Genomic DNA, 23,070 nt, shown 5'->3' on the forward strand with positions numbered 1-23,070 from the left:
AGATCTCAATCTGCTTGTTTGGTCAAAGGTCTTCGCATTATCTGAGTATATGACTTTACAAAGTCCCCTCCTGGCTATGAACCACTTTAGCACTAAAAGGAAGTTCCCTGTGCTTTGACTTAAGACTGTTTCCAAATGAATGGACCTAGTGACAGCACAAATCAGTGAAAAGTGCTATGTAGGCTTTACTCGTATAATTAATGGTCTTTACGATGAGCGGCCCAGCAAAATCCACACCAGTAGTTTCAAAAAGAGGAGATTCAATGACTCTATCCTCTATCCCATACTGGCTTGGCTTTAAAAACCTCTTGCAGACAAACACCTTCCGACTATCTGCTCAGCAAGCGGTCTACCCTTTTAAATCCAAAATCTGTCTCTGACTTGCATAAGTGTATCTCTTGTACCAGAGTGCAAACCCTTCTGATACCTGTGTTTATCAGGTAATGTCCATGGGTGCTGCTCTCTAAAGGTGAGATCAGATTGCTGGAGTCTTCCTCCCACACTTATCAGGCCTTGCTCATCAAGGAATGGTTTAAGTTCTTTGAGTCTTTATGGACACACTGTCCTTCTCTGAGCAAATTCATCTATCTTCCAAATGTCTCTTGCTGATTCATTCTGATCTAATACACTTCAGCTGTCACTATCTGTTCAGCTGAAAGCTCTCCATGCTTCTTTACACTTGAGCGTCTATTGTTGAGGAATCTCGGTATCCAAGCTGTTACTCTGAGAACAGAACTGAGTTTGCTGTATTTGCTTAGATCAAACAGAAGCTCACCTTTGTCTGTGTCGATGAACTGCATTGCAACTTCGAATTTAGATATGAGCTCTACCTTTACCTCTTCCACTGAAAAATCTACATTAGCTGAGAAAACTGGATTCATTGACAGGAGAAAATCAGGTCCATTCCACAACAACGGATTATCAATCAAACTGTCAACATATTGTCCTCTTATAGGAAGGTTGGCTGGATTGTGCTCTCCGTCACAATGTGACCACAACAACATTTTCTCCAATCTTAAGAGCCGTTAATAGATTATGGCATATCCTGGCACCTATCAAGGCTCCCGTCAACTCCAGACGAGGCAGCGTCATTTTCTTCAGAGGCGCAACTCTGGACTCTGAGGATACCAGAGCTGAGATAATTTCTGCAATCTCGGTCTTGCCTTGCAGATATCCAATTGTACAGTAAGCTCTTTCACTCGCATCGCAAAAAAACATGGAGTCTGACAGTTTCGCCTTGCTGATTTGTCAAGATTTGATACCAACTAGGTATGGCCAAATCATGTAACTGTGGCAACGCATCACACCACTTCCTCCATTTGTGGGCTAAATCTTGGGGCAGTTCCTCATCCCACTTGAGACCGCTCCCACATACCCTGGAACAGGCATTTTGCACGGATGGTATATGGTGTTATAAAAACGTATTGGATCAAAGATATGTGATGAAATCTGAAGCATGCTTAGTACTCTCTTTTCTCTTCAAAACATCTGTCACCTTGCGCAAGTCAAACTCAAAGTCATCGTGGTCTTGCCTCCATATCAATCCCAACACTTTCAATGCAATGCTGTGTGTCTCTGAATCTGCTGTACTCTCAACCTGGCCTTTCATCCATCTCGCTCTTAGTCTGAGGAGTTGGTCGTCCATTTCCGCAGGTTCTGCAGCAGATACGATACCTTTTGCTTGTGCTGTAATAAAACAAGCTTCATCCACATCCGGCAAGCTTGCAATGAGTTAATCCACATATAGTGATTCCCGGAGTACTGCTACAGTTTAGGGCTGTGCAATTAATCGAAAAAACTATTCGATTTAGATTTTGGCCTCCAACGATTATGAAAATCCAATAATCAAGATAAAACGATTATTGTGCCCCATTCCTCCCCCTTTTGCAGCGCTGCACTTTCGTTCCTCTATAAAAGCCAGACTTCCCGTGCAAATCAGGGGACGTGCTTGAATTATCGAAGTATGTTTATTCATGTCTTTAAAAGCATGAAAGAGAACTTGCTGCTCCTCAGAAAGATATAAGCGCTCAGAGATGAACAGAACACAGACATTTAAAGTCATCTTTTAGCTCAAGGTGTGCGCCTAATCGGTCAAGTACATGCAAAAATGTGTCAAAATGCTGCGCTTGGTGATTATTCATGTATAAATTAGTCGTCAGTAATAAATGAATGTAAAGAGTTGAGAATGAAAATACACGTGTAACAGTAATTTGGATCTGTGCGGCTCTTAAAGTGACAGCGGTCTATGTTTTATTTTACATTTGATTATTAATTTCTGCAGTAGGCTGAACGCTACATGAATATTTTCATATGAACTGCAATAAATAAAAAACTAAAGCCAAACTTAAACTGAAATGAGAAATTAATAATAAATGTTATAGTGAATAAATGTAATAATCATACTGCTTGAGACTTGCATAAAAAAAAAAAAAAAAACATTAAAGCACAGCTTGTTTAATTTGTATCTTTTTATTCTATTGTATTTGTTCTTTTGCTTTTTTATTACTGACAGTTTAATTATTTTCAATAATTTTGAGGACTTTTTGTTTGTTTGAAATTCCGCTGGTCTTTATAATGTAGATATCATGATAAGTCAAGTCCGCTTTGTCAATTCTTCCACATGTACAGAACATACATACAGATAATTGAAATTGTGTTACTCTCCGACCCTTGGTGCATACAGATAACACTAAACATTAGGACATTAAATACAGATAATAAAATATAAAGTACAACCAAAATTTTGGTCATATGACCCCGTCATAATCGTGTTAAATAATCATGATTACAATATTGACCAAAATAATTTTTATTATGATTTTTTTGCCATAATCGAGCAGCCCTACTACAGTTTTAGGTTGTTCAGACTCATATTGGTTGAGATGGGTTCTAATCGTTGCTGCTTACAGAAAGGGTCTAGATGCAACTTCAAACTCACTTTCAGAATTCTGTGATGAGGGATCATAAGTCCATAAGAACCTCACAACATCTCTATCCCTCTCTTTCAATCCTATCTGCAGAAAAGCCTTTGCAATATCAGTTGTGAAGACAACTTTGTAAAGGCGGAATTTAATAAGCACATGAAGTAAATCTGGGTTTAAGTTAGGCCCGATGAGCAAAGATACACTCTAAACAGAGCATATTTGCAGAGCCTTTTTTATGCTTAATTTCAATGTTGTATCCATGAATAATTCTTATATATTCTTATTATACATTCTTGTTAGGAAAACCAGAGGGTTATGTTCCGTATAAACAACTATTGATACACTTGAAGAACCCAGATACACTTCAAAGAACTGCAGAGTGAGGAACAAAGCCAACGTCTCTTTTTCAATAACAGAATAATTCCGTTGATGTTTATTAAACTTCTTCAAATAGCAACAAACAGGATGACCTACTCCCAAATCATCCTGTTGCAAAAGCACTGCCCCAGCTCCTACATCCCTCACCTCCAATTTTAAAGACCATTCAAAATTTGGGGCAGCCAAGATAGGAGCACTATATAACATAGCTTTTACTTCCTCAAATGCATTTTGGCAATCCTCAGTCCAGAAAAAAGAATTGGTCGGGCTAAATAGACTTGTCAAGGGGATAACCATGGAAAAGCTCTTACAAAAACTATTGTAGTAGCCTGCCATACCCAGAAAATGTCACAACTCTCACCTAGAAGTAGGCAAAGGAAAATATGCAATAGCAGCCATTTTAGCTTCTACAGGGTTTACCAAGCCTTCTCCCACTTCTTTTCCTCGACAAGTAACACTTGCCTTACCAAATATATATACAAGAAATTAAAACTCTTCAGCATCAAAGACAACCTAAATAAACTACTCTAGCTACCAGCCCAAGAAAACACATTTACTTATGAGATATCAAAGAACACAAACTTTACCACAAGTAGTATCCAAACAACAAGATAGTACAGGACAAAAACAAACCAAGAACACAAATGCTGTCGCAACCGAATGAGTGCTCTAGCATGTGAGAGAACTCCTGCTTCCGGGTCAGGTGCAGTCTTTAATCATATGCATGCCCTCATTAGTGAATCTGTGCTTTGTCGTCATTTAGCATTTTCTTTGATGATTGGCAGAATTAAGCCCTATTCACATGGGATTAGTATTACCCGGTGACCTCCAGTCATTTGTAATAATTGTGGAGGTTGTCTGTGATTTTAATCCTGTGCAAAATCGGGCCATGTCTGTAATTTGTAAAGTAAAAATTCCCCCACAAATGACCTACCATAATTCACCAAACAAAGAGGTTCTGTATAATATTAGTCCCGTGCGAATCGGCATCTCTGTGATTTGGCCAGGATTTGGCAGGTCGTATATCATTTTTCAAGGTTTTTGTTTCCAGCCGTTTTGATTCCAGCCGTTCATGCCAGACTGAAGAGAGAGGTGTTGTAATAATGTAAAATATGTGAAAAACAATGTGTTTTTCAGGCAACCTAGTATGTGAGCCTGTTCTAGTACACACACCCAAATCAAGACTTTGTAAAAGAGCATAAGCCCCCCCTTTAAATAAGTGGACCTGCTATACCTACAGGGTGCCAAAAGATCCCTCCCTAAACCTGTCCCCTTTGAACTGTCTGACTGAATATTTACTGTTTGTATCCATTAAAAGAATTAACATACAAATGAAAAAGGCAGTTCGTTACTTGAATCCAGTCATGTCTTCATCCATCTCAATTCGATTTAAATAGTATCTGTGAAATAAAGTTGATGATATCGCTGTAGATGAAGTGACCCCAACTAAGCGGCAAGGAACCAAAACTCCATCGGTGACAGAATGGAGAATAAACCTTGGGAGAAACCAGGCTCAGTCATGGGGCCAGTTCTCCTCTGACCAGACAAAACCACCCTTAGGAAAAAGTAGTATACTTCAAGTGTATTTCATTAAGTGTACTTAAGTAAAGTTCAAGTATTTTAAGTATACTTTAAGTATAACAGTAGCAAGCTTTAAGTACACAAAGTAGTTTACCTCTTTCTATGTTTGTAGTTTGTGCTGCAATTATACTAAAAGTGAACTTACAGGTATACTCACAGTTTACTAATTAAATACTTTGTAGTTCGTTTTAGTAACTGGTGTCTCTTTTTTCTTCACTTATGTTTTTTTTTTTTTTCTGTGCAGAATATGTGTTTTAGCGCCCTCTACCATATAATAATGAAAACACGGATTCTAGGAATAGCTCAAATATACTGTATTTAGAATTTTTGTTAGTATAAGTCAAGAATACTTAAATGTATTTTAAGTATATTTATGAGGAGTACATAACCAAAGCATACTTTCCTATTTTTAGTTTAAAAGAAGTATACTAATAGCATACTTGAATAAACTTATTTTTCGTAAGGGCAGCAGTTCAATTCCAGGCTTCAGCAAAGTCACATTTGGCAAAGAACTCAACTGGTTCCTGTGGTATTGTCCTGGTGGCTGTCTAGGAGGCAAGTTCTTGACTGTGGATCTGCCCCTGGAGCTCATCTAGTTGTCCTGGTCTCCGCTGTCTTTCAGGGCAGTAGAGGTCCTTTCTAGGTGCTGATCCACCATCTGGTCTGGATACGTACTGGATCCAGGTGACTGCAGTGACCCTCTGATCTGGATACAGACTGGATCTGGTGGCTACGGTGACCTCGGAATAAGAGAGAAACAGACTAAAATTAACGTAGATGCCATTCTTCTAATGATGTAGCAAGTACATAGGGTGTTATGGGAAGTGTCCCCGGTTCCGGTTTACCTAATTAATGCAGCCTAAAATTCCTTTAACGGATTTGAATATTAGAAATGTGTAAATGTGTTATTTGTACGCAAGGTTAAAGTGATGGGTCTTTAATCTAGATTTAAACTGCAAGAGTGTGTCTGCCTCACGAACAATGTTAGGTAGGTTATTCCAGAGTTTGGGCGCTAAATAGTTTATGGTGTGAGGATCCACCCATCTGCCCAAAAAAGTGAAACAGCCAAGAGTTCCACACAGGAGACGGCAAATTTAACATAGTCACATATGTACCAGTTATCCTAATTAAGACACACGGTCTAAAATTCATAGCAAAGCACTCAGGTGTTATAAAGAATACACTTAACTAGCCAATGTGCACATGTAATAGCACAAACAACTATACAGTGTGTTATATGGGCACAATGTGTTTTAAACGGTTAATTTTTAAATCATACCTGACAGAAGAGAGACACACAGCAGCAAGAGTTCTGGTGCAGAGATCCAGAGACCATCACACACGGCATGGGGTTTTTTCTGTCTACAGAATCCCCTCCACCCCGCAATGTCTTTTCACTTCCCTTTTATACTCAGAGCAGACAACAAAGAAATATTAAAGCCAAGTCTTTTTGGTTCCTTAGGTTCCCGTGATCACATCAGGGTCACACCTGGCTAGAGATAAAACATTCTTAAAGACCCTTAAAGGGTGAACACAATTCTACAAATGTTTTTAATCTTTCTCGTAATATAAATGACTACTGTGAAATTGAGACCATTTCGGCAATCGTACAGAGAACTTTAAAATGATACCAAACATGAAAAGTTTACGATCATGAATCCTGAAGATATGATTTATGTGAGCATAGCAAATTCAGTTTCTTAGCGATTGGGACCATGTACCCAGGGGGAAAGGATGAGTGAAAAGGCCAAAGAGTAAATGTAGCAAGAGTTTGGCTTCACAAAGAGATCAAAGCCCTTTGTTTTGTGGAATGGTATTTGCATTGCGAGAGTTCCTGAGTGGTTGGCTTCACAAATATTTAATTTCATTCCTTTCAATGGGGTGCATTCTTACATGTGTTAATGCTTTATTTAAAAAAAAAAAAAATCATTATTTTTCATATAATTTATCTTTATTCCACACTGCTCTGTCACTTGTCTGTGAAAGGGCTGTTTTAATAGAGTTTGGCAACTGTACATGGGTCCATGTTTAATATTATGTTAATAAGTGTATAATTGTATAATTATACAGGGCCCAACGTGGCCTCACTCTCCTGGGCATGAGAGTAGGATGGCTCCCCCTATTCCGGTTCTCCGTGACCTTGACAGGCTGAGCTCCAGAGGGTTTTTAGAGCAACGCTTGGTCAAGGTGGTCTCACTCTGGCAGGCATGAGAGTAAGATAATGCCCGCTACTCCGGTTCTCCATGACCATGAAGGCTGAGCTCCAGGGGCTTTTTGAGTGATGCAGGCCCAATTTGGCCTCACTCTCTTGGGCATGAGAGTAAGGTGACGCCGGTTCTCCATGAGAGTGAAGGCTCCATCCGTGGGGTGACCAGCGGCAGGTTTCAAGGGTCCAGGGCCTTCGGTACCCCCGAGCCCACACAGCACAATGAAGGTGAAGGATGGCACCCACCGGCCCTCTCACCCACACCGCTGGGCAGGTGGAGCTAGAGTATATGCGATGGTACCCATAAGATGGTGATCTATGCATGAGCACAGCGAAGCCACAGGAAACCCTGGTGGAGGCCCACAGCGGTCCTGATGTATACATTGGTTGTCTGACCTGGGTATAGGGCGAAAGACTAATCAAACCATCTAGTAGCTGGTTCCCTCCAAAATTTCCCTCAAGGTAGCTGGTGCTTTATCCGGTAAAAATGAATGAATAGAGGCCTTGGGACCAAGATGATCTCAACCTATTCTCAAACTTTAAATGGGTAAGAAGCACAGCTCTCTGGCTTGGAGCCTGGGCGTGGAATGCAAGACACCTAGTGGGCCACTTTTGGTAAGCAGAACTGGCACTGGGGAATGAACTGAACACCGGGTTAATGAGCCAATGCCGATGCTCATCAGACCCCAGAAAAGGTGTTGGTTGATATAGACAGCAGGTCGGTGGCCATGGAAGTTGGAATCCACTAAGGAGTGTGTAAAACTCACCTAAAAATGGTTAGCACAGGAGCCTCATGACCATATCCGGCTGTCAACAGAAAGAAAAAGGTATCAAGGGATATCAAGGGCGGTGGTGCGGAAGCCCTTCGGGATAAGGATTGGCTCTAAGGGCTGGGTCAGTCGGGCTGAAGTGTTAAGTGGGGCTGGGCCTGCGCCACGGATGAGGGAGCGGCCTCACTGCAGCACCCCTCCCGTTCCCGCCTCCGGAATGCGGCACTAGACCCCCCACCTCGGAATGCGGCACTAGACCTCCCCCCCGCCTCGAGCGTTCCTCCCGCTCAATCTGTGTCATCCTGTCCCTTCCTTAGGGGTAGGCTTGCACGTGGCGACTCTGGACGTGCACCAGGCCCTTCTCATGGATCTCCCCATTTACGTCCCACGTCAGGACCTCTGTCTCAGTGCCGCCCTCCCCCGGCATTTAATGATCACATAAAACTGGAGTCAGACTGATCACAGAGCTAGACTAAAATTTAAACTAAACCCTGATAAATTCAGAATATTATATACATGAATATTAAAATCAATTAAAACTTTGTCTGCAGCCAGCACTAACTCAGATATAAAATCTGATTTTTTTTTTATAAAGTCTGTATGGTGCCCTGGTGGCCTGTATACATTAGCCATACAAACATCACAGGGGATCCTGGTGCGCAATGGGGTAGCGAACCCGAGACAACTTGGAGCAGGTGGTCTGAGTTCGTTTGCTCCCGAACTGTGCCGTGTGAATGTGTGAATGTACAAGCAACACGGACTCGGGTGCACACTTGTTCAGGAAGTAAAGTAACCCACGCATGCGTAACACACGAGAACCATGGGTGGCAGAGGAACATTGATATGTGCTGAATTACACCATGCAATGAACATTCATTCACTATGTTGTGCATAATAGCACCAAAATAACAAAAATATTACAACTATGCTCAGTCGTGTTGTGTTCTCACTGCGTTTTCCGTGTGCGTTTGCGATTACGTTAGGTGACTGCAAACGCACCTGGGTTTGATACAACTATTGAGTGTCAAAGCAGACCAAAACCTAAACATAAGAATTTTCACAAAGAAATCCATCCATCCATCATCTTCCGCTTATGCGGGGCCGGGTCGCGGGGGCAACAGTCTAAGCAGAGACGCCCAGACTTCCCTCTCCATAGCCACTTCTTCCAGCTCTTCCGGGGGGACCCCGAGGCGTTCCCAGGCCAGCCGGGAGACATAGTCCCTCCAGCGTGTCCTAGGTCTTCCCCGGGGCCTCTTCCCGGTGTTACGACCCTGTGCTCCCTTTTCTTCTCTGCTGGGGTTGGAATGACCTGGGAGGGTGTGGTTGACTGTACACCCCTACTGACTGATTTTCACTGATTGTGGAGAGAATAAATGCTGGACTAATTCATCTCACATTACTTTCCTCTGGGGAATGGCAGTCTCCAGAGAAGTCATTTGTGCTCCAACCGTTGCTCTTGTTTATCTTTGTCAACATTCCTTACCTTTTGGATTATGATTTCTTTATTTAAACCCCTAGACATTATGCTATATTATTTTGTAATGGATTATTTTTCATTATAATAAACAAACTTGCAAGTCAAACCATCTGTGCAAGTGTGATCCTATTTTAGTTACGGTCGAGAACGAGCTGGCCGTGACACCGGTGAGACGTGCCTGGAACACCTCCCTGGGAAGGCGTCCAGGAGGCATCCTAAATAGATGCCCGAGCCACCTCAGCTGGCTCCTCTCGATGTGGAGGATCAACGGCTCTACTCTAAGCTCCTCCCGAGTGACCGAGCTTCTCACCCTATCTCTAAGGGAGCGCCCAGCCACCCGACGGAGAAAGCTCATTTCGGCCGCCTGTACCATAGGTGAGAGCTCATGACCATAGGTGAGAGTAGGAAAGTAGATTGAACGGTAAATCGAGAGCTTTGCCTTACAGCTCAGCTCCTTCTTCACCACGCCAGACCGGTACAGCGACCGCATTACTGCAGAAGCTGCTCCGATCCGTCTGTCAATCTCACGCTCCATCCTTCCCTCACTCGTGAACAAGACCCCAAGATACCTGAACTCCTCCACTTGAGGCAGGAACTCTTCACCAACCTGAAGTGGGCAATCCACCCTTTTCCGACTGAGAACCATGGGCTCGGACCTGGAGGTGCTGATTCTCATCCCAGCCGATTCACACTCGGCTGCAAACCGTCCTAGTGCACACTGAAGGTCCTGGTCTGAGGAGGCCAACACGACAACATCTTCCACAAAAAGCAAGACGAAATCGTATGGTCCCCAAACCGGACACTCTCCGGCCCTTGGCTGCGCCTAGAAATTCTGTCCATAAAAATTATCAACAGAACCGGTGGCAAAGGGCAGCCCTGCCGGAGTCCAACATGCAACGGGAACAGGTCTGACTTACTGCCGGTAATGCGAACACAGCCCTAAGTAGGGAGCCGCCGACCCCATACTCCCGGAGCACCCTCCACAGGATGTCGCAAGGAACACGGTCGAATGCCTTCTCCAAATCCACAAAACACATGTGGACTGGTTGGGCAAACTCCCATGAACACTCCAGCACCCTGGAGAGGGTATAGAGCTGGTCCAGTGTTCCACGACCGGGACAAAAACCACACTGTTCCTCCTGAATCCGAGGTTCCACTATCGGCCGAATTCTCCTCTCCAGTACCCTGGCATAGAGTTTCCCAGGGAGGCTGAGAAGTGTGATCCCCCTATAGTTGGAACACACTCTCCGGTCCCCCTTCTTGAAAAGAGGGACCACCACCCCGGTCTGCCAGTCCAGAGGTACTGTCCCCTACCGCCATGCGATGTTGCAGAGGCGTGACAGCCAAGACAGCCCCACAACATCCAGAGACTTGAGGTACTCGGGGCGGATCTCATCCACCCCCGGTGCCTTGCCACCGAGGAGCTTTTTAACTACCTCGATGACTTCAGCCCGGGTGATGGGCGAGTGCTCCTCCGAGTCCCCAGCCACTGACGTTCACCGAGGTAAACTCCAACACATGGCGGCTGAGCTGGGGGGCTATTAGCAAACCCACTCCAGCCCTCCTTGATTTAAATTTTGACATAAGGGGTTTTGTGAACTGTTCTTAGTCTGGCCAGTCACCAAGGACCTGTTTGCCTTGGGAAACCCTACCAGGAGCATATAGCCCCAGACAACATAGCTCCCAGGATCATTCGGGTACTCAAACCTCTCCACCACGATAAGGTGACAGTTCAAGGAGAGGCACAAAGAAATCAATTCTTAAAAAAAAGTAGCAATGTATTAATTTTCACATTCCAGTTTAATACTTTTAAGTACATAATGAGAACATAAGACACATTTATCTGAAATAGAGGCAGTAGAAGATGAGGTTATCATTTTAGTTGGGATAATGAAAAGAGCAAAAAGAAGAAAACCCCATAAAGAAAAAAAAAAACGATTTTTTTCCCCAAATCTTACCTTCCTTTTCATGATTTGTGTGTAACTTGAAAACACTTTTTTTCAATAAACATGCTCTCTCAACAATCACATGCATTACTTCATCTCGCACTCAATTTTCTCTTTTACTGAATGCTCTCAGTAACCACTACCACCTGTCTTCACTAATTTGCTCAATCCTCATCAGTCAAGGGTGCTTTTCCTGATAACCTGTCTCTTATGGGTTTTCAAATCTGTCCTGGAGGACCCCCAACCCTGCACATTTTATATGTCACCCTCATCAATCACACCTGATTCAACTCATCAGCTCAAAAGTAGAGATTGCAAGAACTGAATTGGGTGTGTCTGACAGGTTTGAAAACTACTGTATTAGTGCAGTACAAAGACTGTAAATGTCTACCTTTTCTAGGCATGTTCCCCGAACTATACCTTAAGATGCTGCTTAAGGTCAACATTCTTACATGTGATGTTACCAGGTGCTGTCCATGACAGTGGTGCTGAATTAGTTTATATCAATGGCAGTGTTGAACGCATTAAATGTAATGCAAGTTGCATAATCAGCATTACTTTTTTTTAAAGTAACTAGTAAAGTAACACATTACTTTTTACTTTACAAAAACAATATCTGAGTTACTTTTTCAAATAAGTAACGCATTACTTTTTATTCAAGTTTATTGTTTGACAGCTCTCCTGTCCCCATGTTGAGAAAAATCTGTTACTGTAGTTCTAAAATAAATATGGATATGCATTAATTAATCTCACTAACACACACACACAAACACAAACACAAACACAGATTCAGTTTTCCTCAAAATTGATAAAAAAAAAATAATGCAGCTCGGAATATTAAACAAACCTGCAATAATTAAATGTTTAACTACAACAAAAATATATTTTATGTATTTAATCCCATTCTATAAACCAATGTCTTTGCTTCTGACCTTCGATGATCCAGTTCAACCATACTAATAAGCAAAAATTACTCTACATACACATTTGTGAGTCTATTTTTTATTGCTGAAGTGTGTTGAAATTTGTTCTTCTGCATTCTACTGTAAAGATGCAAAGTTACTTACCCTTCAACATGAGACATATTCATTTCACTATTGGTGTAAAAAGGCTTTTATATTTGACAAAATTATAACTTCTTTATTTGAAAAACAAACAAGCAAGTCATGTCCAGATTTAAATAGTAATGCAAAAGTAATGTAACAAATTACTTTCCATAAAAAGTAACTAGGTAATGTAATTAGTCACTTTTTGATGGAGCAATGCAATATTGTAATGCATTACTTTTAAAAGTAACTTTTCCCAAGACTCAAGAATTGATAATTGCAGGGGTGCTTCACTGCATTATGTGTGAAAAAAAGCAGTGTTCATTATAAAAGAAGCACTTCAGAAAGAGTTGATTCATCTGGAGTCATAAGATCTTATGAAAATAATCAAAATGAAGGCCTGGTCGAGTGCTAATGGGTTGGCGATATGGATATGTGTCCAGTCAAAAAGGCCTTTTACTCGTGGGATTCTGGCAATGGCATGAAAGCACTGATGCTCCTCCATCACTTTGTGTCTTGTGAAAGGTGTGCAGATATGATATGTACTAAATGGCTCTGCAGACAGCATTGTCATTGATTTAAATTCAATTCAATTAAATTTATGCATTTAGCAGACGCTTTTATCTGATTTACAGTGCATTCAGGCTAAGAGTTTTTACCTAAGCACAACTATTTAATTAGCACAACTACTCACTGTATCGCTGCCATAGTTTGACCAAACTCTCCACCACAATCATTCCCTTTATATAGACTCCTAAACATTTACTGACTAATGGTGTGCCAGCTGATGTACCTGTGGATAATAAAATTAAACAGCTAACAACAGTCAGTCTAATGACAACTGTATGGATTGCATGAAAACACGTCTGTTAGCCTAAATGAACACTGGGTGTATTACAACTTCAGAATTATATTCGTATAGACTGAGATGTAAAGAACTGTGACTGACTGACACAGATGTCAGTATGCAAATTAGGGGAAAGAAGTGGGCAAATACTCAAATATAGAGGAAGTAAAACATGAAATAGGGGTTTTTAGAGTAGTAAACAAATAATGTGATGCTAAATGAGTGACGAGAGCAGATATAATAATCATCTGTTTGAAGCTGCAGACAGAAACATCAGACTCAGGACAGAAACACAACCTCTAAAGTAAGAATAACTCAGAATTTATTCTTAAATAGAATTAGACTTGTTAGTTTAATAATAGTAAATGCTGCTTTTTTTCCACGTTTTATTCCTAGATTTCAATATTCAATGCATTTTGTGTTTTCATCTTCAGAAATGGACCAAACTCTGTATTTCACTCTTCTTCTCATTGGTGAGTGTGTTTGTGGTTTTATTCATGATTTCTAGTTTCATTAGGTTTGATCCTGTTATGAAAAGCATTAAAGCAGCGTCTCTCTTTCACAGCTCTCTGCTCCGTATCTGAATGTGTTCAGCGTCAGTATCACTTTATAAATGAGAACAAGACCTGGACTGAAGCTCAGAGATACTGCAGAGAGAATTACACAGATCTGGCCACCGCTGACAACATGAACGACACGAACGAGCTGAAGAAGAGTGTGAATGATGGAAGTGTTCAGAATATCTGGATTGGGCTTCAGAAGACGGGTCGTGATGAATGGCACTGGTCTTCAGGTGAACCTGCGCTCTATCTGAACTGGGGAGATAAACAACCAAATCTTGGTCCAGAAGAATGCGTTATTATGTCAAATGGACAATGGCATGATGTGATATGTAGCACACCCCTAACTTTTATTTGCAATTCCTCCAATAACAGTAAGTGCATCTCCCTACAATGGCAACAAACATTAATGTATAAAAAGAAGCACAGAGTTTTTGACCCTGCTCCTGGAGGTCCACTGCCCTGTGAAGTTTCTATCCAACCTGCTTCAGCTTGTGTTATCAGCTGATCCTGAAGAGCTTGATTTGCTGGTTCTGGTGTGTTTGATTAGGGTTGGAGTGAAACTCTGCAGGACTGTGACTCTCCAGAACAGATGTTGGCCACTGCTGTACACCGTTCTGACACAATACTAATAACTTCTACATTTTAATGTGGTCATACATATAAACAAGCTGAAGTCAGTTTCTGTAGAGACAAACTAATGTTGGCCTGGAGAGAGAGAGAATAATTCATAATTTCTTTATAAATTTAACAATTATTTAATTGATAAATGTAATATATAAATGCATATAGCAGGGGTCAACATGGATGTCTGGCGTAGGAAATCAACATAACCCTTTATTCAAATATTATTTAAACTGTCTTAAATATTTTGCAACCAAAATATATATATATGGTTTTATATTTTGAAAAATATAAAATAATAATGTAATTTTAATGGTTTAAATGTAGGGTCATTAATAACTAATAATATCTCCGATCATCAGTTTTGGACACTACTGAATGGAATTCTGCCTCTTCTTGATGTTTACGAACAAAACTTTGGTTCAGTTCTTGTCTCTTCAATGTAATTTTATTGTGTTCACTTTTACCCATATAACAATATTTTGTTTTGGAGATTTTTATTATCAGAAATTATTATTTTTAAGTAGAGGTATACATTCAGCTTTCAGTATCTCAAAACAAAATCAGTCTTTAAATGATGTGTTTCTGATGATAACCATGAAGCACTTAAGAATAATGAACAAACTGATTGATGAATCTGTTTTTATCTGTTTTTCTTAAAGCAGACACAGAACTTGTCTTAGTCAATCAGGCGATGAAATGGAGAGACGCTCAGAGTTACTGCAGACAGAATCACATTGATCTGGTCAGTGTGAGGAACCAGAACGAGAATCAACAGGTTGAGCAGATCATTAGTGACAGACAGTTATCAGGATCATGGATCTGGATCGGTCTGTTCAGAGACTCATGGCAGTGGTCAGATCAGAGTAACTCTTCATTCAGAGACTGGGACACTCGTGAACCTAATAATGATGGAGGAAATGAAAACTGTGCAGCTCTTAATGCTCAGAGAAAATGGTTTGACGTCTCTTGCACCAATCAATATCCTTTTGTGTGTTATGAAGGTGAGTAGATCTTCACTAAACACACACACTCCATCATCACCTTCAGATCTCTTAAAGTTCACTCTACATGTCTGACAGGACAAATTCATCCCCAGTGTTTGTTCTGCATGTTGTTTTTGATCAGTCTCTCTCTAGTTTCTGCTTGTGCTTGGTTTATCTGCAGATCCTGAACTGATTGTGATCAGAGAGAATGTGACGTGGCCTGAAGCTCTGAGATACTGCAGACAGAATCATGTGGATCTGGTCTCGGTTCATTCAGAAGAGATGCAGCGTCGTGTGATGAACGTGGTTAAACTGGCGTCTACTGCGGAGGTGTGGTTGGGTTTACGTCACTCCTGCACTGTGGGCATCTGGTTCTGGGTGAGTGAAGATACCGTGTGCTATCAGAACTGGGCTCCAGGGAACGGCACATCAGATGAGGACTGTGAACACACAGTGAGATCTGGAGCAGTTCAGTCTGGAGGAGATCAGCGCTGGATCAGTCTTCCTGAGACTCACAAACTCAACTTCATCTGCAGCAGATATTCAGAGTGAGAGAAAACACAGAACTTTCACGTGAGATATAAAATGCCTGTGTTGCTTTAACTTCATTAATCACTTTGTAAAGCAATACTTGTACATATAATATTTTCTAACTCAGCAGGCAGGCACACCTGGAGGTTAAAGGCAGAAATCTTTTGCTCGGATGTTTGTTAATATAGTTTAAACAGTTTAAAACAATAACTTTAATTGGCTGCACAGTAAATTGAATGAATTGTTCTTTTGAGGGTCTGTTTTTTGCAGGTGGGTGAATTTCTGTTGATGTTTCAATGTGATTCCTTTGGGTTTGTTTGCTTAATATTAAGAGCCTCATATTTCGCTTTTAGAAACTCTCTCGACATTTCTTAAAAAAATAAAATAAAATAAAAATAAAAAAATTTGAATATTGTTTATCCTTTAAGCAGGGATGGTTGGGAGTAAAATATTTACAATACGTTTGTGCTAAACATAAAATTAAAACATAAATGTCAACAGCAGCAGCTCAAATAAACTCATGTAAAACCAGCAATATAATCTTATTTAACTATTTTAAATTATCATTTAATTACATCATAGGGCAAAAATAGTTTAAAAGCTATTTATTTTTCAATAAAAAAAAAAAAAAAAATGCAGGCATAGTGTAACTTCCCTGTTGCTGTTACTTGTTTATTAAAATGGAGCTGATTGAAAAGCACAATTAAACATTCATTATATACATTTATTTTTGCAAATGTTTACAATTTGATTCCCATGATATTACATTGACATACTTATATATATGTGCATTGGCTATTTTTATTCATTGTTTGTTTTTAGGAGACAAACTAACGAACTATAGACTAACAAACAAGACTTGTATGTAATGGAATATGACTTGATCAATAACACTCACTGTCCTTCTATTTCACGTCAGAGATGTAAATACTGTCCAGCCTGAACAGCTAAATGTCATGTAGACATAAGAAAATGAACGAGGATGTGTTCACATGCAAACATATTCATATTTTAGAAACAAGCTAACAAAAACACACAGTAAACGGCAGGAGTATGAAACAAAATGAAATGAGAATTTTTCACAAAGAAAATTTTCTAAAATAAAATGACAATATTTTAATTCTCACATTTCAATCAAGCTTTTAGACTGAGAAAATAAGACATATATTCTGAAACAGCAGCAGCAGAAGATGATATTTCAGTTGGGATACTGGGAGTCCAGCAACATTTTCTAGCATTATAAATGGAGAATAGATATGAGCACTTTAATGCAGGGTGGTCAGAGTCTTCATCTCATTTCTGTTCTGTACGTCTGCCATGGTCTCGTCTTCACCACCAGGGGTCTCGTCTCTCGCCCAGTCCCCTTTACGACTCAGTTTGACGGACAGCTTGGTGAAAACAGAGCTCTCTGCATTAGAGCCGCGACTGCTGCGGGTGGAGGCCGACTAAGAGTTGGTTCCTTCAAAGAGTTTGGCCATGAAGCCCAGACCAGCCTGACGGATGTGAGAGCTGCCAGCAAACACATACAGGACGGGGTTCACACTGCTGCTCATGAAGGCGAACGCTGTCACATTGGGACGGGCCACTTTCGCCGCTTTTAAAACAGAAGAGGAGCCGCCCTGGATTACACCAATCACCTGTGAGAACAGATCAGCAAGAGAGAAAAGGCACTTTTGTGGGCTGACATAAAATTTGAGAAAACTGACTTTACTGAACATATTCATAGGCACGGGAAGTGGGGGTGCTGAGGGTGCTGCAGCACCCCGTTTTTTCTTCTGTGGGTAACTGTTTAACTGTTGGGAATAATGATTAATTTACATTAAGTGCAAATACAGTGTAGGTTGCCTTGTTGGTAAATACAACTTCACCCACAAACGTGTGATTGGGCGAGTCAAGATTACAAAAGACAATCATCACTCATCAGTTTCAGTGGCATGGATGATAAAGTGTGAGTCATACTCTTTTTGATGCAATCAACCTGAACCTGCCTTTTGGCTAACTTTTTTCTCCCGTCAAATTTCAGATCACATCAGAAAAGCATACATTTTTTTATAAAAAATAAGGAAATAATAAACAAAAAGTGTAAAAAAAAAAAAATTGATTATTGGGTAGGTCTGGGCTTTTGTGACAGTTAGATGCCATCTATTAAATAATTTTAATTTTAATAAAAAAAAAAAAATACAATTGTATAATGTATTATAATGCTTGCAATACAGGTGAATATGATTGCCACTATTTGCAATAAGTAATAAGCAGAATATCCTGCTTTTTTAACATGCTAAGTGTAAATAGCATCTATCACTGTATGCACATTTATTGAAGTGTTACTTCATATAAAGTTTAATTGTAATTTTGTGTCAGTCTCAAGTGATATGTCGATAAATATTGTATGGTAATAGATTTGAATTATATTAAGTATGAAATAAATGTATTTTAAATTAAACAGCTATATTACCTTTTTACTAGGCTAGCCTTTTAATAAAGCACTTTAAGTGATCTTTCAAGACAATCATCAAGTAATAAATATTTGATTTGAATATTAATAAATATCAAATTGAGCCAAAATATCAATTGTTTGGAAGCATTTAAAAACAAGAATGAACAACAAGGAATATAATTCACAAGGCTGAATCCAGAAATTGACACAACACTTCCTTAATGCGCTCATAGCTATAATAAATCTGAAGCGTTTTTTCATGATAATTTTTGGTTACATTGGTGCCATGACCCTGGTGGAAGTAAGGTTTAGTTTTGCAATATGAGCTCTCAAGAGGTAGACTAGAGGCTTCGGCCTTTAGCATCCTTGCTAGAGCTCCTGCCTCCCACGAAACACTGGTTCAAAACCTGCTCAGAGCACGGTTACATTTTAGGTGCAGAATAAAGCACAACAGAATCCTGGTTTGAACATTTTCCCATGCCATGTTAATCATGGTCATGTGACAGCAGTAAGATATTCAGGGTATCATATATGTGACCCTCTCTGTGAAATCCAGTCTAAAGTCTTATGAGATAGCAAGTATCAAAATTTGATGAAAAGCATGGTGATTTGATTATTTCCGTCTTTGACATGGTTTTACTTAGTCAGTAATAAAGATATCAAGGTTGCATTTGCACAGAACATTCTTTACCATATGAAGTGATTTTTTTTGTTGTTGTAGAAAACAGTCAATCACACAAAAAAAAAAGAATACTAATAATAACTTTAGCTGGGTTTTCACAGCCAGGATCACATATTGCGAGGTCTGGCTCACCTGTAGGATGTTGATGAGGTGATACGGCAGCCAGAAGACGGCAAATGCAACGATGATGAGGAGGATGAGGGCGTTTCCTCTTCCTTTGCGCTGGAACATTGCGCTACGCAGCCGACAGATCACTGAGATGTAGCAGAACAGGATGAAGGTGAAGGGCAGCAGGAAACCCACGATAGTCTCAAAAAGATTTCATGAGAGTCACTCTCCCAATGGTATGGCATACACACATGCAACCTTGGATGGAATTGCGTCACAGTACTGTAGGTGCAAAGAAGATGTGAAAAACACAATGTCAGATAAAAAGAAGGACATAAAGAAGATTACAATTATTTATGAAACCAATTGTGCTGGTCCCAGTTTTTGATACAATGTGCGAAGGTTAATTTGGAAATATATTTCGTTTTTATTTTTATTTAAAATGTGATAAGTAGTCTAACTATTTCAATTGATTTATTAAAGTAGTTTAACTGATTACTTCTTGATTACTTTTCTAAATTTTTAATAAAAATGTTTATCTGTTATTCTCAAATCAAATAAGCATGTGTCCTATTCGGTGTCCCAGACTTCTGAAACATATCGAAGAGCAGTCAATGCAATTTGGAAATTATATGTTTTTTATATAAAAATGATTAAAAATAGTAAATTATATGAATCTGAAAGTGTAAAAAGGCAAACATGATTTCTTTAAGGGGTAGGTTACAATTACGCATTATGAACTGAACTGAGATGGCAAGATTTTTCTGAGGCATTATTTTTACATAAAATTAACTAATTAAAATGACCATGTGTACGTGTACGGCATCATTTATCCCACAACCCTTAACATGAAACATGGTTTTATTACAAATAAAACATGGTTACTAAACTTTAACCAAGGTAACCACAAATTAACCATGGTTTTGCAACAATAACCTAAGTTTAACCTTTGTATTTGTAGTAAAACTTTGTTTTAGAAATCGTCGTCTCAGCCTCAGATGTCATGCCCACAGACCATTGAATAAAGGTCCGATGCATATGGGACACAAACATAGAAACACTTCAGGAGTGTTGAAGTCATTATCGGATTGGTTGAATTTTACAGGATTTCTGCAAGAAGTGTGTGTCGCGTTTTTTAACGTTCCGTCTGGAAACAAAGATACTGTAGTGGCAAACCCTCTCACGAAAGAAGAAAGCCACCGTGTTTACAACTGTGACAGCGAGCACTTATCAGGATCAACTGAACACCGATTTTCAAAAGTATTTGAAATATTTAAAGTTTGTGGCATAGAATCTTTAAAGGTGCCATCTGTAATGTTTGGCAAAAAAAGTCATACTCCACATTCCATACCAGATGGGGGCAGTATGCCTCAATAAAGTGAATTGGTCTACTCTAGAGTAACAAACGAGAAACGGCATAGTCTCTATGCTCCGCCCCTACTTTCACAACAACACTACAGCCATAGCCGAAGCCTAACTGTGCGTTCACACCGCCGGCGTCTAGAGCGTCAAAAATCGCTCTTGCCGCTCTGCTCACGACGCTGCAGAAAGATTTGTGAGCGCTCAGACGCTCTGACGTAGATCGAATGCTTATTTTGTATTTAAAGCGGCCGCAAAGCAAACAAGCTTGTTGATCTCGTGCAGACTAACCACAAGGAGTTATAACCTCATTAAATATTGTTGTGGACGAAATATTAGGATCCTTTACTTAAAATGAACAATCTCAGACACCTTGGTCCACGTATCACTTTTAATTTATTTTTTTATGTCCCTGTAGGCAAACAGGGACACATCATAGATTAATACAAACGCTAAACAGCAATAATCAACCTGTCCTTTATTTTGCTTGAGAACTAATGTTCATTCACCGTGAGACACACGCAATTGACTCTTTTCACACGCTTTCAAGCCACACATCAATTTTTTCACGCACAGAAAAACCACGAAGCAAAGAGGACACGGAGACCAACAGACTAGACAGAGCAGGTTAGTTATGATATAATAATAGGGCTGTGCAAAAAATCGAATGCAATTTTCATGCACCTCTCATCAGTAAAGACGCTCCTGTAATTAGAAGTATATCTCCAGCATGTGCATTCAGATCAGAGTTGCCAGGTTTTCACAGCAAATCCTGCCCAGTTGTTTCTTAAAACTAGTCCAAAACTAGCCCAATCGCGTTTCCGGGAGGTTCCCCGATAAAAATTGCTTCCCGGGGTTAAAATATAAATTTTTGGGAAGGGTTTCCCTGGTAAAATTAGCATTTTAGGGGCTAAATATCACGTTATTGGTATTGGGATTGCTTCAAACCGCGGACATGAAAAACAGCCGCAGACTTGGCAACACTGGTTCAGGTGGAGCGGCAGTTACTGCACAGAGCCTTAGTCTACCGACACAAACAACACAAAATCGCTTTCAAAATCGACAAAGAATCGCCTGCGATTTTAACATCGATGTTGTGTAGATTGTCAGTGAATTACGGCTCTGTGTAGTAAATGCCAACCAGTGTTGCCAAGTCTGTGGTGGTTGTTTTTCATGTCCGCTGGTCACAGCGACCCCAATACAAATAACGTGATATTTAGCCCCTAAAATGCGAATTATACCAAGGCAACCCTGCTAAAAAACCTATATTTTAACCCCGGGAAGCAATGTTTTATCGGGGAACCTTCTGGAAGCGAGATTGGGCTAGTTTTGAGAAGCAACTGGGCAGGATTTGTTGTGAAAACCTGGCAATCCTGATCTGAACACACGTGCTGGAGATATACTCCTAATTACAGGAGCGTCTTTACTGATGAGATGTACATGAGTAAAGACATGCACAGCCCTATATAATAAAATGGGTAACGTTAAGTTATAGCTAGCTAATTATCAAACGCAGCTACGGTTAGCCATCGCTAACATTAGCACGTTTATCGAACAGCCTTTCGATACATTTCTATGTTATAACTTCCCGAAAACAAATACACAAACATATAAAACAAACTTCTAGCGAAATATTAACAGCATCTAACTTGCAAGTTCGGAGTCGAACCTCATTTCTTTCAGGTCCATCAGTTGTCTCCAGCGATTAAAAGCAGTGCCGATGTTTACTCTGGTATTCTTATCGGATTTGATTTGTGATTCCGAGCGCGGTTGTTTCCCTGTAGCGGGTGTTGGTCTCTTGCCAAGGGCTTCAGCTATCCTTCCGCTCTCTTCCCTGAACTGAAAGTAGTGGGCTGTACTTTCCACACGATTGACATAAGGTTCAGGTACGCCCTGCGAGTTATTCGTGTATTGCAGGTTGGCTGGTGGTTATGTTGCCCGCATACCGCCTCCCACGGCCGAAACTGGTATTATAACACCTGTCGGGCCGGGGCTAGTAATGCTAATGCTAATTAAGGTTGATATCTCTGCAGCACTATAACTTGACATTTTTTTAATGACATCATCGCCCTTATTTCTTCTCATTCTTTTGATGCGTGTAGGTCATGTTATGGATATTTTTACCTCAATTTTTGCATATGGCACCTTTAATATGTAATAATTTAGACTTGTTTCTCCCATAATCGACTTTATCTTGATTACGATTAGGTATGTCATAAAATCTACATTTTATCTCATAATTTTGATGTTTTATTCCATAATTATACTTACATCACCAAGTGATGGTGGTTCACCAGCTAGAGTATTTGGTGAAGCAACAGACAAAGCTAACCAGCTTTTATTCGCCCAGCTGACATTTTCGTGGAGAATTTGCTGCCTTCCTTCCGAGGCAAAGATGGATCTTTCTTCAGGATGTTTGCCATCTTCTTCCCTTCTGCCACAGGAATTCTGTCTGGAGTCAACATCTGTGGAGATCTCAAGGTTTTCATTCCATTTTTGTGCTTCAGTTGATGTGTCTTTGAAATGCAATAGAAATTACTTGCATGTCTGTTTTATTCCAGGATCCATCGGGTGGGATTCCTAAAGGGACCCTGCTGGCCATATTCTG

General features: G+C 40.1%; 2 protein-coding genes across 2 annotated transcripts; one reads left to right on the top strand and one right to left on the bottom strand.

Moving 5' to 3' along the window:
• The first annotated feature begins 15,027 nt into the window (after positions 1-15,027).
• Positions 15,028-15,897, top strand: LOC113080440 (C-type mannose receptor 2-like). The gene is made up of 2 exons (XM_026252616.1): positions 15,028-15,363; positions 15,527-15,897. The coding sequence occupies exons 1-2, from the start codon at positions 15,054-15,056 to the stop codon at positions 15,895-15,897; spliced, it is 681 nt and encodes a 226-aa protein (XP_026108401.1). The 5' UTR covers positions 15,028-15,053.
• Positions 15,898-16,978: 1,081 nt separating this feature from the next.
• On the bottom strand, positions 16,979-19,491 carry LOC113080438 (leukotriene B4 receptor 1-like). The gene is made up of 2 exons (XM_026252614.1): positions 19,128-19,491; positions 16,979-17,513 (listed from the first exon to the last, which is right to left on the bottom strand). Exons 1-2 carry the CDS (start codon positions 19,224-19,226, stop codon positions 17,322-17,324), a joined length of 291 nt encoding a protein of 96 aa, XP_026108399.1. The 5' UTR covers positions 19,227-19,491; the 3' UTR covers positions 16,979-17,321.
• Positions 19,492-23,070: the final 3,579 nt, after the last annotated feature.

Source organism: Carassius auratus, unplaced genomic scaffold (genome assembly GCF_003368295.1).
Source record: "Carassius auratus strain Wakin unplaced genomic scaffold, ASM336829v1 scaf_tig00031346, whole genome shotgun sequence".
Taxonomy (NCBI): domain Eukaryota; kingdom Metazoa; phylum Chordata; class Actinopteri; order Cypriniformes; family Cyprinidae; genus Carassius; species Carassius auratus.